Source organism: Rhea americana, unplaced genomic scaffold (assembly GCF_003343005.1).
Source record: "Rhea americana isolate MKP2758 unplaced genomic scaffold, rheAme1 scaffold_231, whole genome shotgun sequence".
Taxonomy (NCBI): domain Eukaryota; kingdom Metazoa; phylum Chordata; class Aves; order Rheiformes; family Rheidae; genus Rhea; species Rhea americana.
The window spans coordinates 1,189,724-1,210,014 of record NW_028186348.1 but is presented as its reverse complement, the minus strand read 5'-3'; the positions used below and the strand labels follow the sequence as shown (position 1 = coordinate 1,210,014).

The window sequence follows — 20,291 nt, the reverse complement described above, 5'->3', positions numbered from 1 at the left end:
ACCAGAATACAAGTAAGTTTAAAATGAATCCAGAGTCTATCTTTGTTTTCAGAGCTTGCACTGACAGCAAGCAACTGACAGCAAGCACAAAATAACCTGAAGATTAATAACCAGTTGAAGACTTCTCTTTCCATTTCAGGATGTGAGGAGGTGCATCTACACAACAAGGCTGAGTTTATTTCTTGCAAGTCAGGCTTAACAAAATAGCAGCATCTAAATGCGTAAGAAGTAGGGATCATTCTGCTACAGAAAATAATCCACAAGTTTAATGTACTCAACACTTCCTGCTTTTCCCTTTCCTTAGATTTAGTAGGTGCATCACAGGATTTGGCAACTGGATATGCAAGCCTAATACTATGAGTTGCTTGTTCCAAGTTCACTGCTCTCTAATTTGGAATGGCAGCTGGGGTATGGCATCTACTGATAGCTCTAAATTTGTTAGGCAGGAAAGGAGCTACATGAATACACTAGGGCTCATGTGGGGAAAGAATCTGAATATTTAATAAATGTGCATAAAGGGGGTTTAATACATAGCTGCTAAGCTTTCACAAGTGAACCAGCTTAAGCAGGCAAATTAACTGCATACTGTGTGACATTCTCAAAAAGAAGTCCATTGGCGTGAAGATGCCTATTTTGCTATTTACGCAAGAAAATACATTACGTCCACTAGCAGCTGCACAGTGTTTTTCGCTGGGCATGTTATATACAAACAGTTCTCCTACGGGTTTACAGGCAGGCTTTAGCTTTTAGCGAGCTCTTAACAGGCACAGTGAGAAGGGTAAGATCTACAAACACCTAACATGGCTCTCAATTGCACTTCAAAATAGAAACTGATAAAATTACAAATGAGAAAAATTGCTGAAATACAGTATCATGGATAAAAGAAGATGCAAATCATTCCTGCATGTTTGACGAGAGAACGCTTACTCCCAACTCACGACACTTCAGTTCTTGTGTTCAAGAAGCCAGGTATTGATATAATACCTTGCACTACGAGCTCTTAATTATTAACTTGCATTGAAAGTTAAATAAATTTTACTTTTTTATGTGAAATGATGATTTTTGCAAAAAGAGTTCACAAATCTCTGTCTGGGGACAAGGTCTACTGAAAATGCTTTCTGGCCAGTCAGTTTCGCTGCACGTATATAGCAATGTCTGAACCGGCATACCCGCCAACAAAGTCTGCATGGCCTCCAATACAATTCTGGATGCTGGAGTTTTGTTTATTCCAGTCATCCTCCCAAAAAGTTCCGTTCAGTGCGGACTGAATGTGTCCAGTGCCCACAATTTTCTCCAATATGGACAGACTTGCTGGTTCAGACTCACACCAAAGAGAAAACCAAACAGTTTACAGGTGTACAGACTGTTAGCCACTAACAGACACACAGTTCCTTTTGAGAATCTGCATAGCCCAATCTAGGTTCCTTAAGGAAGTGCTTTTCAAAAGCCTTCTTTATCTTTCAAAGTTTTATTTTGCAGTCATGAATTCAAAAGCATTTTTCATTTGCTACACTGCAAAAATGAGAACTCATGCCCTACACTTGCCAAATGTGGTGGTCAGTCCTACACTTATTTTGACTGCATGGTTATAGTGAGATGAAAATTTTTGCAAAAACACTTTACACATTTAAACTCTCTCTCTCTCCTTCCAGGGTTTCTGTCAAGACAGGAATAATGAAAAATATATTTGAAACAAATGCAGGCTTTTCATATTCAGTTTGAGTATAATACATATGCAGGACATTTTTCTTTCTCATATGCATTAAATCTCATTTGCTGACATGTATTATTTTTCAAATTTCATGTAGCTTTTGGTGTCTCCAGAGGCCTGTATGTATTTTTACATAATTTTTGACAATGTTTAATTCGTCCTGGAGTATTCCATCCAGACAGTTCTATAATAAGACATGCTTAGCCAAGAATTTTAACCAGAGAAGACCTTAGACTTACCTGGTATTAGTTAAGATCTAGCCAGTCAAATGAACTGCAAGATTGATAGATGGCTGAAGGCTCTTTTGAAACCAAATATAACTTAAAATTCAAAGTTCCTGGTAGTAATGAGGTCTAATGAATCTGCATATTTATGATGCAAATTCCATCAGCAAATTCCAAACAGAATCAATGGAGCTGAAGACATTGCTGTATTCACTAAACATTAGAAGAGTCCACAGTCAAAACTGAATGGGTTTGTCTTGTTCTATAGAACTGCAGTACATTTAACGTGATATTATTCATACGAGATTTTTTTTCTGCTATTTTAAATGTCATTCTGCAGCTAGAAGGCGTAATCTGCATAATGAAAACCCAGAAAGAAAAATGTGAATGTACTCTGTGATTAAATATTACTTGCCAATCAGTAAGATTTCTTCAGAGGCTGTTTCATGTCTCTTTGGAGGTTTTTCACATCGTGTTTCAAGAGCTCACTGCTCTTTAACCCACTGACTGTCACTGTACCTCTAAGAGTACTCTGTTCCCCAGCAGCTTATTACATCCTCAAAGCACACATGGTACAAACAACAAGGAAAGGGGTTACAGAGAACAGATGCTGGTGCTGCACCAGAAAGATTTGCTGGTGATCACTGTGAGCTGGTTGGTTCCAGTATGCTGACTTACCCTATTCCATCTGCTGCAATAACTAGAAATACACTCAGTTCAGTTTTCACTCAAGGACTTTTCACTCAAGGACTTTTCACTATAATGATTACTGCAAGGTAATGTCAATATAAATGGGATGAGAAGAGTTCTACCTAATAGAGGATTAGGAACAGTATACTCTCTGCTAAGATTTCCTTTGTAACACACTGATAATATTATCTAAGACATAGTATTAGTCCTTCATCTCAACTTTTTGAATATATATCTCAGGTGTGTAACTTAAAAAACAAATGAAAACAAATTGAATGCAAATGATGTCTGTTTCAAGCTTATTACAAAACCATACCTTGGAAATCCCCTCTCTCAAGTAGCAACACCGCCTCTTTGCAGATAATAGCCAAAACATTAATTAATGCCAATGGGCTGCCAACTGAAATCAGAAAAAGCAGCACTTCCTGCCAAACAGGATGACATATGGAGTCACTCTTTCCCCCTGCCAGGGAGAGCTACCCCTCTTTAGGCTGAGGGACTCTTTCTCCATTATCCTCTTTAACTCCTGATCTATGTTTCATCAAACTTTATCAGGCAGCCAGACAGATCCATTGTGTCACATGCCTGGCTCAGGACAACAGAGGGCTGACAGGAATTCCCCCGGCTAAACAAACCCCATTGAATGCCAACTTGCCATTCTTCACATCCTTGTCATCATCTCTCTGGTATGTGCTAATGACTGGACAAGATCATATTGCTGTCAGTGGTCACATAGCTGGCATCTGAACCAGCCCTTGGAGATCATAGAATCATAGAATGGTAAGGTTGGAAGGGACCTCTGGAGATCATCTAGTCCAGCCCTTGGCATAGCCCATGTGGGGACTAAACCCACGACCTTGGCATTAGCAGCACCACGCTCTAATCAACTGAGCTAAACCTGCCCCCCAAAAAGGGCTAAATCACCAGCACCTGACAAACCAAAGTCCAATCTAACGGATGCAGTAAGGGGCATGAAAGCAAGGTGCTAGTCACGTATGAGCTATGTTTTTCCCACATACAGGGAATACTGCCATCTGCTACAGGAGTCCCATTGCACTAATCAGTTTTCTGAATTTCAGTTCCCTAGGAAGGCACTGTGTTGTACAAAATCAGAAGCAGACAGCAGGTCTGCTCTCCATGAACCAACAGCTCCTCTTTCAGTGCTAAGGGTAGGAAAAGATGCTCACCTTCACCACTTTGGTAACTCGATCTGTGTTTTTACTTGCTTTGCTGACTCTACTCTCATGCAGACAGAAACATTTAGTGATGCTTTAAATTCAAGCTAAGCAGAGACAAGCAGGATAAAGCTTGAGGGCTACTGACTTTCAAGCCTCTAATTACAAAGTGGAAAGTGGATACTGAATTATAATCCATCAACTCCTAGTTCAATCCTTCTGTTAATGGAGTTGCTCTGCTCAGGTAGATAGGGCAGTTTCTGCTTTTCAGAGAGGGTACTAACTTAAACTGACTGGTTTAGTGGAGATTAACTATTCTGTTTTCTGCCAGCTGCCTTTCACCCGTCTGTCTCTTAGTTGTCTGCTCCCCTCCTTTGAGGCCTCAGACTCTGCACTTTTCAGCTATAATCTCTGCTCTAATTGTTATTTCCAAATTTACAATGTTAATGCCAAATTTACAAAGTAATCGCACCTTCCCCAAACCAGTTATCCTAATAAGTCTCTTATATAGGTTATATACCTGGCACTTCACTCAGATCTCAAATTTTTAGGTTTTCATATTTGCTTCACAGTTCTCTACTGCTGCACTGAAGACTAAATGCAGCCTTAAGAGGAAAATCCCCATTTAAAAGGAGAGGCTTTGTTCTGACTTTTGCCACACTCACTTCAGGGAAATGGACAGGTGCGGTGTCCTGAGCAAATCTTCTCATCGGCCTCCCCTCTTGTGCTAGGGAAGAGGAACTGGCTGAGTGTTGAATGTGTGTGTATTCTGAGCATAGCAAGCTAGCACACTGGTGCTCGCACCACGCTTTTATTTCTCAACTTCCCTGTCCGTTTGCTTGTGAGTAGCATGGAATATGAAGCCATGGCTTTCCCCTTCTGTGCCAGAGGTTGTCAGGCAGACAAGTCAGCTATAGTTGTGTAAAAGATGTGGGGGAGTCTTTTCATTAACAGGAGTCAAAGGCTCTATATAACTAATATAATCTGCTAATAGTCTAAGTGAAATATGACAAACACTTCAACGGCTGCAACTTAACAATCACCAGAGGTATCCCAGACATTAAACGTACAATCCTAGTACAAACAAACACTTGGCAGTGGGTAAATTATCTTTTTTCCAAAGCCTGTTTTGGTATCTAAGAAAAAACTATTCAGATCTTGAAATGAAACCTCATTTCCATTCCAGTACTCTGTCCTCACAAGAGCCTGGTATTGGGGACAGTGGACAGACGGTAAAAGGAAAAGACTGAAAAATGACACTCACACAGGGGGAGTAACCTTCCAGAGATAATCAATGGCTCTGTAACGAGCAGTCAGCTCTGCTGAATATTGATTAGTTAGCTCTGGCAAGGCTCTGCTCAGGGGAGGTAGGTGGTCCTGCCCGCTGCTTGTGTGAACACAAAGGAGGCCTCAGCAAAAGGCAAATTGTAAATGGCAGGTTTTATATGTTAACCATCATTCAGGCTCTCAGCAGAGGTAAAACAGATTTAAAAGTATGGCCACGGCACTAGCTAGCACAAAACAAAGTCCTGGTAACTTCTGTAACTGCAGTTTTATAAACTGTAATCCCAGAATTGCCCTAATAAATTTGTACTGAAGACTACCACTTGCAAATATGACTGCTATTGTAAGTTACTGCAGGTTCCTCTTCCCAGAACTTCCAGGGAATGAAATACTTTCACAGACGTCTGCTCTTGGAAGTTTTGTCCAATGTTATACCTCAGTACGCGCAGGGTATGTTTATACATTACAATGGGATATTGTATGCTGATACCTAGGCCAGCTCTGAGCATACTTTATGTACTCGAAGCAGCATAGCTGTGTGTTAGTATACCATCTCTCTCACAGTGTTCCCTGTTGTTACTGTCTCCCTCAAGGAGTATGATCTCAGAATATTAGTATATATTTTTTCTATTAAAAAGTTAGATAATAACTTTATGATTACAGGCATTGGTAGACACATACAGAGCCATTTACTGCTGAGGAAATTAGCCATTAGTGACTAAAAGGTTATCCTACCTTTTTTGAAGCAGAGCGTCTTTTCTCACAGGCTTTCTGTGGAAAGAGAAATTGTGACAATCAGGGAAAAGAGATCTGGAAATTGTAATCTTAAAAAAAAAAAAAAAAAAGAAGAAGAAGAAGAAGAAAGAAAAAGAAGAAGAAAAGAAATAAGTTGCAGTTCCTGCCTGGCGTAATTCATCTGACTTCAGTGGGGCTGTCCCAGGGATAGATTCGTCCCTAAGTCTTTGCCAAAAAGAGAACAACAGGAGCCAGCCAAAGGCATCTGCTTTTACATTTCCTCAGTGAATCTGTTCATTCTACTCTCATGATAGAAAAGCTGTAAACAAAGGCTCTTCATGAAGTTGCATTGTGCTATCCATAATTACATTGTATGTGCTTCATCAGCATACATGCTTCAGGGCACGTTTCAAAAGCTTTTTACATATTCAGACTTCTTTCTACGAGGGTGGCTTAAATGAAGAGAGAGAAAAACTAACAGTTAAAACAGAAAAGGAAAATCTAATGGTTACTTAGACATTAACCACAGGAGAGGAGGCTTTATAGACACACATGCCACAAAAAAGACACTATTAAAATCTCTGTCTAGTAGTATCCCAGTTGGTCTGTACCTTTAACCATTTCTCTCATCCTTTCTCTTAAGATTACAAGCCTTCTGAAACAGAAACCAAGTTTATACAGTACTACCACATGAAAACCTCAAGTTGAATTTTTGTAACACACAAATTCATTTTGGAAGCTCTCTGAGGCTAACTTTATATAACCACAAAGTATGCAAATTTAGCAGATTCATGCAGGAGCATCCCAAATGTCCCAACAATGCTCTGACTTCACAGTGATATAAGTCAGGTGTATTTTCCTTACTTGGAATTAGCATTAGAAAAAGCTAGTGTCAGATCAGAATCGAGTTCTGAATTCTTCAATAGCTAGCAGATTAGCTTATAGTGATTGGCAGTATATGGTAAAAGTCCTTTTGCCTTTTTGAAGAAATTCTGTTTACCCTGCAAGCATTTACTGCTTCCACTAATACAGTCAGCTTGGATGTAATAAAGTCCAGCAGGAATATAACATTTCTGAGAGCATTGCTTTCAGCAGTCTAAAATCATGTGTATAACCCACACCCTGTTTAGAAGTGTTGAAGCTTGAAAATAAATTGAAAAACAGCCTTAGAAAACCAACACACAAATGGGGGAGGGGGGCAGGGAGCAGAGGGTTAGAAGCTGAGCTTGCTCTGGGAAAAAGAGCACAGGCAGAGGCAGGAAGGATGAAGACAGGAGGTTAGTGGGAAATACAGTTTTGTGGTAAGTTTTCCCTCGTATTACCTGCATGCATATATAAATTTCTCTGCTGCAAAAATCACAGATTTAAGTTTGTTTTTAATACAAGTAATTATTTGGATTATAGCACTAGTAAAAGGCACTATTCAAAGTGAACAGAGATTACAGAATGTGACTCGTTGCAAAATGCATGGAAAAAATATGGCACCCATCAATGTCAAAATAGATTCAAATGCTAAATTTCACTGTGTGTTATGGAACAAAACAGCTTCGAAGTGCATATGTGAAGGCAGCATTTAGATAGTTTACCAGAAAGACTTCTAAACTATGTAATCCTGCTTTTTTTAAAGTTACTTGGTATCTCAAGTTTTCTCCTATTATTTTCTCCTAACAGGAGAACTCCTATTATAGTTCTCCACTAGAGACCATAAATGGAAAATTTCAGATAGTCAGTTCTTTTCTGAACATACTTTGGGTAAAGAAAAAATAGTCAGGCTTGTGTTACTTGAAAAGCTTTTGCAAGTCTGTAATTACAATTAAATAGTAGGTGCTGCTGCTTCTAGAAAGGTCTGGACATGCGTATTTTGCCTAAGGCACTGCACAAGTACGATGGACACAATGTATTGGAGATGAGCCTGTAAACATTTTGTTGAAGTGACAGGAAAAGGAATTTCCCACTAGAAAACCAGACCTAAAAACTGCCTCATCTGGCTCCCAGTGTTTAGCATCTTACATGCAGAGTGTATTCCTATGAATTTTCTAATAGTAGCTGGCTCTGAGGGAAGTGATTACCTGGCAACTCTTCAAGACCTTGCCAGAAAAGCTGTAGATTTATTTCTAATATTACTATTTAAAAGGTTCTTGCATTCATCTCCCAGCTATCTTTTATATGAGCTTGCTCTTCACAGGAAAGAAATGTCCAGCAAAGGACATGAACAGAAATTACGTATCAGAAAACACCAAGCTAACCTTTAGTAATTCCATGCAAATTCAGAAAAGCTGGAAACTTGTTCAGCTCAAGTTTCAAAGTCTGCAATACAGGTACAACAAAGAGGAAAGGATACCCATAGTAATAAAATAATAATATATTACTATTTGCAGCAAAAAAATCAGTCCCTCCTGCAAAAGCTTTTGTAAAAAACCTTCCAGCATTTGCAACAAATATATTATTATATAAATAAGTATTACTAATTAGTAATATCTTATCTAGCACTTCAACTCAACAGATGTCAAAGCTTCATACAAGAAATGGAGACAAGGACCATCATTTGCTCCCTAGGCTCGACCTAAAGTTTGACACCCCCCCCCCCCAGTATAGCAGTAGCCCTACTGGGACTACTAGCACAAAGAAATCCAAGAGAGCTGCAGGAACCAACATGTAGCTCTTGCAAGAAATTTTCCCTGGGCCTTGCACGACATAGAAAAGAACTGAGAAACCTTTCAATCTGCTTGAAAGAATCTATTTCTACAGAGTCAAAAAGTCTGTAAGGATTGACTTTTTAAAAATTGCTTTTGACTAATTAAACCAGAAGTAATGCTTAGGAAGAGTAGTAACATGCACCCTTTGAAAGTAGTTCAGTCTATCCTAGACTTTCCTGCAGAGCCTCAGTGTAGCACCAGGAGTAGGTTTATTCTGAACAAAACTGCTCATGAAAAATTGTCTCACAACAGCTCTATGTTGCCTCAGCAACTTTACAGTTTAGAAATATGGATGTTTCTCTTGTGACCATTCTGCTAAACTGGAACTGAACTTACTCATGTAACACAAGTATACAATGCTCACTAGTTCCATGCATTACTAAAATGCTCCAGTTAGATTTACTCCTGAACTACTAAATCAGTCGGAAGCACAGCAGGCTTCATTCACAGAGCTTTATGCAAAAGCTTCAGTCTGGTCAGGTCTGAGTTCTGGAGAGAAATGAAGGTTGAAATATAAAGCTACATGCAGCCAAAAATGCTGTGTTTCAAGTGGCTTGGGATCAAATCCATCCTGACTTGCACCCAAAACCATTATCTCTCCAGGCTTGCTTGAAAGTTAGACTGCTACTGCGGGAGGTTCAAAAACTTCACCAAGTTTGCCCTGAACCTTGCATTGGAAATTAAAGCAAAACTTCCAAGTCAAAAGTTTTGCCTTAGGCATTTTTCCCATCTCTGATACTGATGCCTTACACAAGAATAATGTTCTAATCTAAACAGTGATCCCAAACCCCATATACACTTTCCCAGATTTCTTTTTCCATATGTCTAAAGACTTTTTCCACCTCATCATACATGAACCTACAGTGTATGGTTCTGGAGAACAGTGTTTGTACACACATCAGCTACAGCTTGGCTGCTGTGCCTCTGGAGACCCACGTAAGCAGTCCCCAGCACAAACAACACTCCCACGCAGGATTTCTAGGCCTATGACAGCCAAGTCAGAGGTGCCATTCTCTTAGGGCCAACAGATACCTGGAAATAAGCAGGATGAAAAAGAGCATGTGTTCAAGAAAACCAAGATGTAGGCACAGCCCTAGCTTCAACACAACTAGAAATACCATGAAACCGAATTTTTTATTGTTGGTACCATGTGCTGTCATTCTTATCTCCCTAATACAGAGATACTTGAGCCAAGACTCATTTCAAAGTGCAGTGATTTGCTGCGAAAAGCTGTGGTGATTCAATAGGGAGCTTTTTCTCCTCAGGGGAATGGCAAACCAAGGCCTTCCGGACAATTCCATCGTTTATGACCACTGAAGTTCCCAGGGTCTTTCATACAGATTTTTTCTGGGAGCCTTCGCCTGTTTCCAGCAGTCTGCCTTTTTTTTCCAAGAGGCCTTCCCCTACTTCCAACATGTTCTGCTGATGTCAGTCCACCTATGCTGCTTGCCACATCGCTACCTACTTCCATGGGATGTGAAATGGAGATCTGCACTTCTCAGAAGAACACTGCTATATTCATGCAGTTTAGAATTTTTATTTGGGCTGAGTAGAGCAAAAATGCGTCCTCTGCTGAGTGAATACAGTAGCTATTCCTCAAATTTTCTTTCACAGCTTTGTCCAAACTCTAAACTATCTGCCAGATCACTGCCAATTCTAAGCATTCCAAACTGTGAAATACGTAGTTTGAGAATTTTCAATTGTAAATTAATGTTTCAGTGCTCTCCTCCATTGTGGTAGCACCTGAAAACAGTTTTCTTCTGTTCCTTTTAAATAAGATTCTCATGCAGTCACTTGCCCCCGTGAGGTGTGACTTTTAAGGATAAAAAATCCAATTGGAAAGTTTTAACTGCCAACACTATGAAAGCTATTTTCCCCTGAGCACTGACATTCATATTTCTTTCACATTCTAGTTTATCACCCACGCGCTTCTCACCACACCTTAAGGCTTAGTCTGTTCAAACACAGAGCTGAAGTGAGGAAGTAAAGAAGCTTCTGTTTGCAGAAGCAACGGATAGTTGTATTCTCATCTTAGGCAAAGAGACTGGCTACCAAATTTTACTAGAGTTGTTCATTTTACTAATAGGATTATAGCAAGTACTATTAAAAAAACACTTATTCATATGGAAACAGCATTAATCCCTTCTGCCAGCCCCACCCCATAACAGTCAACACAAAAGCTATCTGTCTGCTTTGCCAGCATAGAAACATTTTAAAAATGTTTCCAAATACTGAAGAGTTTTTTTCCTCATTCTTTTCAGTTTAGCTCTGCAGGAACATATAGACAAAAAACTCTGAACAAAGACTAAAAAATTTTCTCATGTAATTAATACAGGGCATTTATATTGTCATCTGGAGAATAATATCTTACAACATGTAAAGGTAAAGAAAATACAGAGGTAGCTGTAAATAAAGCCGCACCTCTTATGCTGTAATCTAGTGTTTCATATAATGTCACTGTAGTGTGTTACTAATCAATATTTAAATTTTTAGTAACAAACACAACATTACAACACAACATCTGAGACCAATTTTCCAGATGATATCCAAAGGATAGATTTATATGACCCATATAATGTAAGTGCATGTAATATTGACCTTGTTTGGCTTAAATGATCTTGCTGACATTAACACAGAGAATTAGCTAGAATGGCTAAAGGGAACAGCATTGCTGATTTCATTTTCAGCTGTTAACACATCTGGATATTAAAAATAATGGCTCTAGTGGCAGACTCACATTCTACTGTATTGCCTGTGTGACAGAAGTCACTTCCTCTGTGGACAGGAGAATTTGGAGTGGTAAACCTGGACAGACATCCCAGGAAAATCTGCCTGTGAATTTGCATCTGTGCCTAGAGCTTGCACCTGAACCATGGGAAGTAATTCTATATTGATTCCTCTATTATCAGGAAGTTCTTTGAACCTCAACACTATAGCGAGTTACCAAGCTTTGTTCTGCCATTTCTTTTGTTGGAGTCAAAATGATGGTGTGCATATATAATAACCATAATCAAAATTATACTTTTTCTCTATCCTAGGAAAATCCACTGATTTAGGAGGTTAGGAGTTAAATAGGAATAAAATCTGCTTTTGACTAAGGAAAAAATTGGATACATCTATTAAAATTGCATTAAAACTAAAATTGCAATTTTTTGAATTATTGCTATTATTATATATGACTTTCATTTACAGGAAGTGAGGTAGTATGACTGAAGGATTGATGGCACTAAAACAAGTATCTTTTTCCAGATTGAGATGCATTCTTCCTCAGTGTAGATGCAAGTTTCCAAATAAATCAGAGTCAAGTGTGTGCAAGGATTGCATTTTTTGGTATTTAGAAATTCCATTTTAGCTTGTTCCATGTTCCAGAATGGCACTGTGATCTAGCTAAGTTTTAATGCTGCCCTGCCCAAGCATTTTTGTGGATATTTAGAAGTTGTGCTATCTTTCAACACCCTATTCAAGGCTTGCTTTTACTACGCAGCTGTTACACCTCAAATTCTGCAATATTTGCCAATTTTCATCAAATTTTGTCAATAATCATGCTTGGAGCATCATACTTTCAGCATCAAGAGAAAGTTTTTACTCCTGTCTAACACCAGCTCTGTCTTCCTTTCAGCAGGAAAGTAAAGCAACAGATAAAAAAAAAAAAAAAAAAAAAAAAAAAAAAAAAAAAAAAAAAAAAAAAAAAAAACAAAGTGGCTTCTCAGGTGTCTCTAAAAATGAGGAACTTTCTAGGAAGAGCATCAAATATTCCAGTGTGCACAAGGAGAAATACTTCATCTATTTACAGGTTCTTAATCCAACCAATGTACTCTGCTAGTCATCCAGGATTTCACTCTAATTTTTACCTAATTATAAAGTCACAATTCAGCAAGAAAGTTCTACCAATTCATGAGTTACAGCCCTGCAGGAGTTTCTATGGGCAGATTCATTGCAGGAACTAGGCTTAAACTCATGACATACAGAAAATAATATATCTTCAATTGACAGCATTGTTTGAGAACTGTGGTATCTGCGAAACAGTTTCACAGGCAAGTACCTACTGAACACAGAGATACATTCTCCTTCCCACAAATGAAAGTGTGGTAATGTTAGAGAAAGGTAGTAAAAATGGGATGTGGTTGGTTTTTCCAGAGATTATTCCCTGGGCTTTACAAAGGAAGCTTCATAATTGTTACGTATATCTGACTTTCGTAGCCTGCATTCTCTGAACAGACTTGTACCTCAGAGGTGGATCCAGGAGATGACTTGATGAACATTAAAGATACTGGGAAATTTTCAATTCTTTGCTTTTTGGAGTGGGGAAGGGAGGAAGTCAAACTCCCAGGCACATGCTAAATGATTCATACTATTTATAAAGAACTGAATCTCTGCCCAGAATGGGAAACCAATCTGAACCAAACCCTCTGTCAGGTTCAGTATATTCCAGTTTTCCATCTGCTATTTTCCATTTTCATTGCTTTGGCTCTCTGCAGCACTTGATCCTATCCAGTGCTGTAATGACTATTCCAATATAAGACAGGGGGCTTTAATATTTCTGGCTCAAACAAATCCTGGAAATTTGGGCATGAATTAAAGGAAAGCTGAATCAAATAAGGTCATTTGATTCAGAAATCAGAAATAATCCAAAAAGAAGTACTCCAAACAGAAATACTCCACTGAACAAAATAAGCCCCCTAAAATCACACATGAGACTCTAGTAGTTAAGAGTGACTAACCAGACTGTCCACCATAGCGGTTTATCACCCTCAACAACATATTGGCTTTCTTTACCAAATCAGTGAACACCAAATAGTGTTCCGAGGTGGTCATGGGGAAGAGGAATGCTTAGGGCCTCCTGAAAAAGATCCTTCTGAGTTGTCTCAAATGGCACCCAAAATCACTTCTGAGAAATCTTGGCTTTAACCCCAAGGAGTGAAAGCTAACAGTCAGCTTCAGTGGAGTTCCATTAACAGCCAAATAAAAAGCACTTTACTGAGAAAACACCGTATCTCTGCAAGCAAGCGAACCAACACAGTCCTGTCTCCAATGAATCTGTATCTCTAAGTTATTCTCCAATGTGGCAATGGAAACATTTTCCAATATTTCTTATGTTTAATTAGGGGCTGATTCATGCAACAGTCTTTCCCTCAGAGGGGTTTTATTTAAATCTCTGTCTCCTCCCTCTGACTACCTCACTTATATGAATTTGGTAACATATCTCACTCAAATTTTGCTGAAATTGGCCAAAATGTTCAAAAGTTACCATGGAGGAATGACAGACACACAGACACAGTAGGACATGTAAGTCTGAAATAACTAAAAAAACCCTTATCATTTCCAATATACACTTGTGTTAAGATAAATGGAAATTATTTGAAAGAAGCTAGCTAATTCCCAGTGCAGTATTTGTATTTTTCGATCTATCACCTACTAGAACAGAACAGGAATGTCAGTCCACTCCCTTCAGCAGGGAGCTGAAGATTTATCTCTAGAGCTATTAAAATACCTCGTTGAATACGGAACACTGACAGAATCTTTGGAGTTAGACACTAGGTATTTTGTGTCATAAAACATGTCAGTTTATTACTTGCGTTGATCTAATGCTTAGAAACCTCAACCAGTGAGGGAGTCACTCTTTCAGATAAAATATTCATGGTAAGATAATCCAGCCCTGAAATGTTTATAATTTGAAGTAAAAATCAAAAAAAAAAAAAAAAGCAAATTTGTTATCCCTTTTACTGGCAAATAGCTGAGCCATGGACAATAAATTAATGTTAGAGAGTAACAGAGGTATTGCAGAGCTGAGAATTAACCCCTGATGTCCCAGACCACAGGGCAGTAATTTAAGTATTTCCATCTTTCATTTGGGATTCATTCTGGTAGGTTTATGTAGCATGTACAACTTTACACTCTCCAAGCCACTATGCAGCAACAGCAACTGGAAGCTCCTTACAACTAAGTACTATACTTAATGATATGCACACGCACAAGAAATAAAATTACAAATCTGCCTTATTATCCATTTTACCCTTTATATAGATTTGGCAATGTTAAAAGAATACCAGGTGAGGTGACAGAAAATGCTTAAGTATCAGGGAAATCACGTGCATTAACCAATTGTTTTTGACATTTAGAGGTGCTTGATGTTGCTGAATTACTATTACTGAATCAGAGAATCTATTTAACAAAATTTACTTTAAATCTGAATCAAAGCTTTCTTTTATTTTGATTTTTTTATGGTTTGTTCTCTTTCACGCAAGCATAACCAGCTAGCTATTGTCAGTTTTGAAAAGTCAGTGGGTCATTAAACCAGTATGGAATATGATGTCCACCCTCTTTAGTGGGTAACTCTTTCAAAGTATTTCAGAACTGTTTTACTACTTTATTTAATGTAATCTGGGAAGCAATCAACTTTCTTTAATCAATACAAATCATTCTTACATATAATAAGGAATTTGCCCACAGGAGACTGCCCTGATTTATTCATCTGTTTCTAAAGCACCTCTGGTCTGCTTCTTTGTGAGCAAATACCTTGGACAAGACATAGGTTAGCAACTAGGAAAAGGAAAATGAAGGGATTATTTATGATGGGAAGGACTACTGACAGAATAAGGAGAGATTGTGTATAGCTGATGAGAAACCAGACATTAATCTGTATGTACTCATGCAGCTTCAAACAGACATTTTGTTTCAAAATAATCAAAATCCACCTGTGTGTAATGGCAACAGTTATAATTAAAATGTCAAGGAAGCACTGCCGAAGTCTGAGACCTTGCAGGGGAGCTGTTCTCACAAGGATTTCAATCCAACCTTAGAGATTCAAAGGGATTCATTACAATTCAGGACTACTGAATGTAAAATCAAAAGCAAAACCCGTTAGTGCTTAGAGGAGAATCTTACTATTCTGTAAGATAGCCTGAGAACAACTAGCTCAGATAATACATGGAAGATTAGAAAAGCTACATTCATGGACAAGCTGTACTGTCTATCCAAATGCATTTTTGTATAGAAGCAAAAAGCTTAACTTGTTCACAGGCATCTATAAATGAGTGTCTGACCATCCTTTCTTTGCAACTGTCCTGTGCTCATAAATAGGAATGAAAAGTAGAACTGGATGAAAAACTATCTGTGGCATGTGGAACTTTTAGAAAGTGTCAAAGTCTCTCCTCTTGTCCCCACAACTTGTGGGAACTCCTGAAAACTCAGGACTACCTTCGGCACACACAATAAAGAAGTTTTCCAGATGGCAGAAAATAGTCTGCAGAAGACTCTGTGGGCTGCATGGCTCTCACCATTTTTTATATTCCAAGACAGGCCACACAACTCTATTTCTCTTTTAATGTAGCACTGATAGGGATTACTGAGTTATAGGAAGCCCCTGTAATTTTCTAAGTTATTTTCTAAGTTGTCAGCATTCAGAGTCTTATCTTTAGCCAAGAACCAGAATGGTTTGGATGTACAGGGGATGTATGCGGGACTTTACAAAGGGTGCCTCTGTAACACAAAGCACCACATCAGTGCTGCCAGTCCTTCCTTCCCTCCCACTGGGAGAGTCTTGCTGGATTCTGCCAAGCTGCAGAACCTGAGAAAAGGCAACACTGTGCTGCTTTTGTTCTTGTGAGGGGGAAGGAGAAAAAATTAACACTCTTTGAATGGATCAGGACTTGGAAGAAACTGAAGTCATGGAACAGTGTCAGGAAATAAGAAAACGTGGCCTCAAATCTGAACAAACTTTAAGAAAACTCATCAAGAAAGAGGCATTAATAAATCAGATGTTGCTAAAATAAAGATATTTAGTTATCCTCTCAGATTAGCCAGGGCATTGAAAGGTGCTCAGAGAGCTTTCTGAAGAAATCTGTGATTTTAACAGAAATTATGTTACCTCTCTTCACTCTTCCCTTTCAGGTAGCGTGAATTGATCCCTCCTGACCTGAGGGATTTATATGCCCTGTGCAAACACAACGTTGCTAGCAAACAGATAGGAGCACCACAGCTAACCTATGTGTTTTAATAAAACTTCTTCTCATTTAAGAAATAATCTCCATTCAGAGATGGAGCAACCATAGAACACTCCAGCCATAAGCACAGAATGGCACTTCATAATTTATGGTTAGTTCATATGGAGAACTCTACACAACTACAGACCTACTTGGAGAAGGGAGCTCAGGGGGCATTACAGCCTTTGTTATACACTGTCAGTTCCCTTTTTCCTGCTTAGTATGATATTTCATGCTTTCCCCAGCTCAAGCTGTAGCTTCTGTCCAACAGTCCAACCCCAGATACTTTGTTTGCCACTTGTTAGGTTTAAAAACAACCATTTACCCTAAAGAATAACATCTGTGCACGAGACTATTGTGTGCATGCCATTCTGTTTCCTGAACGCATCATGAGTAATGCACAAAATATCTATGCATTGGCAGTCAGTCCAAGGTACTCAACCCAGATCAACTGCTGGATGTATGCCCACTAGCTCTGGCTCATTCTCTAACATAGCTATTGCTCTTAAAACCTACAAATTCACCTGTCTGGTTGTAAATGGGTCAGACCACAACAAAACCATCAAGTCAAGTAGAAACTAGCCAAGAGGCAACCTTCTCCATCGTGGATCAGCACTCTACAAAGGCACCTGGGGACTGTATGCATTTCCCTAGCAGTCTGCCCCACATGATGGCAGTGCCTTGCATATCTGCCCCAGGGCTATTCACTCCTCCTACTTAGCTGTGTGGATTTCTATTGCTTTAGTCAAACTTGCAAAAGCCCTCTGCAGCCAGCAAACAGAAAGACAAAAGGAAAAACTGTATGAGGAAAGTATCTGTATGTGCCCCATATCACAAGAAATTGGCGTCACATGATAAATCCTCTAGCCATAGATCAGAACACAGGCACTACCAATACAGGATACATGTGGAAACAAAGCTATGACACAACTGTGTGGGAGAGCAGTGTATTACTGCACAGATGTAAAATGAGTGCTTAAAAAGCAGCGGTCCCTAATCAGGTCTCTAACAACAGCACCTGCAAGACTCTGGTGTACTGCTGTCAACCAACGGGGAGGAATATTAGCTCTCAGTCTACTGAAGGACAGCAAAATATAATGTTGCCTTTGGCCAGCTAAGGGGATTATCACTGAGATAAAGTGTTTCTCCACTCCTCTTGCAGAACCAGTCATGAAGAGAAGAAAAGAAGTTTTCCATCTCCCAAACAGTGCAACTACAGTTCACCCCAGAAGTACCAGAGCAGATGAAGGTGAGACCACAGTCTCATCTTCCATTCCTTCTTTTCCCTGGCCCACAGAATCATCTGAACTGAATCTTACTCCTTTGCTAAGAAAAGCTTAAGCCTAGGTGTTACCCTAGTAAGGGTGCTTGTGTGTCTTCCATCTTGACAGACCTTCCTAGTATAGGTGTTGTCCTAGCAGTATAAAACTGCTCCTGGGAACTACAGGAGCCAGCATTAATCAATCTATCTAACAGATAAAAACTGCATATACTGTTCAGTCTAGACTTGCATAGCTATGTTGGCAAAAATTGACATAGCTCCTGCTACAAAACTGCCACAGGTGTAGAGATGCTTGTAGGGGAGGCATTGTTGCTGCTGAGGCACCATCTGGACCCACAGTTGTGGTCTGCACATCATCTTGCATTTCCAAGCTGTCACATAGCTTACAGAAAAATAGCCGGGAAAAGTTGCTTTCATGTTCACTTTGCTCTATGTGGTGATGTGCCCATCAACTAAATGCCTGCAGTAGTAAATCTTGGATCCAACAATGCGAAGGCAAAGGAAAATACACATATATATATATATACACACATATCTTTAAAATTTATTAAAATAATATTTCTGCACTTAAAAACCCCATGATCTAAAGGTTAAATGTCTCAGTTATAATCTGCTGACACTAAACCTATCATTTGTACAGAACTTATTGATCCTTTACACGAGTCCAAATCTTAAAGCAACTTTCTGCAAAGGTGAAATGGAACAAATTATAGAAATAGTAATATATCCAATGCCTTGTTTCTCTATCTGCTGACACATTAGGCATTTTAATTATACGTGCACAGATCGCATTTATAACAAGTCCCACCAGAGCCTAAACATTTAACAAAATGCTCCAAATAAACTACTCTATTTTTATAATGTTCACATTTTCAGGACTGAAATACGTTCTGTTGCTTATCCAACACAAGATATGAGTGTAAGACAATGAAGAGCACTACAGGAAATTTCACATAGAAATTAATCTAAAACGTCTCAAATCCCTTGCACTATGTAACAATAGATACAGAAAAGTTGGCTAGCAACTATTAGTGTATTGCTTTGTTGAGTACTCCATTAGCAGTCTCTACATGCTTTTCCTCGTTGGATCACCTGTTTCTGGGTACAGTGTCAATATTTACAATGCTTCTTTTACTAATAAATCATGATGATAACTGTACTGTACATAACTATCTTTTAAAAGACTATCAAATATTCCAGCAGAGACTTTGCTCAATTTGCCTCTTAAGCATATAGGAAGTTAAATAAAAAATCTCAATGTGCCTATTAAACATATAGGAAGTTATGTAAAAATCTCATATATTTGTTCTAAAATCTCTTACCTTGCAGAGTTTCAGCACTAGCCAGCACGTCAGATACGCTGCCAGGGTGAATTTTTCTTTCATGTATCTTTCAGGCAAACAGGTAAGGTACATTTGTACCAAATCCAACTCTTCACAGACAACACTACTGCCAGAATCACTAGTATCATCTTCCCCACCCTCTGGTCTTCTCCTTTCCTCTTCTGCTGATGCACCCAAACACCTACTGAACTCCATTTTTTGAACGTTTTTTCTCGTTCTTCACAAAGCCCTGATCCTTGCAGAGACAGCTCAGGAAAGTTTTTATTTCATATCAGTAATGATATTCCCTGATCCTCCAAAAGTATGTAGCCCTGTCTTTAAGCCAAACCTAAAAGTTAGGACTATGGTAGAACAAACTTTCTTTAAACTGCATTGGCTCATTGCCTTTCTCCTATTGAACGACCTCTTGCAAATGTGTGTACAGCTACAAGATAAATATAGCACTAGCTAGCCTTGTCATACAGCACAAGAATACTACAACGTTGCCAAGAGAGGAGAGAAAAGATTCCATTTATTTAAAGAGCAAGTCCCCAGCATCAGTACTCCCTTGTTATTTAGGGGAAGAAAAAAAAAGAGGAAAAATCTGTTATCTTTGAAAACTTTTTTTTTTTTTTTTTGCCAACTGTGCTTCCTCAGAACAAATCCTAGTTCTGTTTTTTTTAAAAAAAAAAACAAAAACAAAAACATGTTCTTATGGAGGAGGGTTTTTTAATTCCAGAGTCTTCTAGTCACAGTAATTCATTGTCTGTGATACTGCTGATGCCGAGCTTGTGAAGCCTACAAATTTCAAAAGAATAAGTGAGGTCTTGCAGATGGACTAGGGCCAAGACATTTTGAAATAACAAATAGCTCTTCCATAGGCCAAAAAATGAAGAAAATATGTAAGACATCATCTAAGTAACTTTTTAGCTAAACATTAAGCAGCTCATCTGTGCCTTGTGGCAGCATGAATTTGTACAAGTTAAGAACAATTTTAAAGACATTTATCCTACACTTAATGACAGTCAAAAAAGACCTAAAGGTTTAGGTTTAATTGTATCAATTCCTGAGAACTCAATAGCATTAATAACTGAACTATTTCATTTTAATCAATATAGTTAATTTTCCTGATAACTTCATGCAGGAAGTTTTTTATGTTTCAGATTAAAGTATGCTTTCTTCACCTTTTT

General features: G+C 38.6%; 1 protein-coding gene across 1 annotated transcript in view; it reads right to left on the bottom strand.

The window, feature by feature from the left end:
• The window catches only part of LOC146595254 (uncharacterized), a gene marked incomplete at its 3' end in the record, with an annotated part of 208,796 nt that extends 189,479 nt beyond the window's left edge, over positions 1-19,317 (bottom strand). Inside the window, exon 1 of the mRNA XM_085306114.1 lies at positions 19,102-19,317. Within this exon, the coding sequence (XP_085162240.1) occupies positions 19,102-19,317 (216 nt within the window). The remainder of the gene's footprint in view (positions 1-19,101) is intronic.
• Between the last annotated feature and the right edge of the window lie 974 nt (positions 19,318-20,291).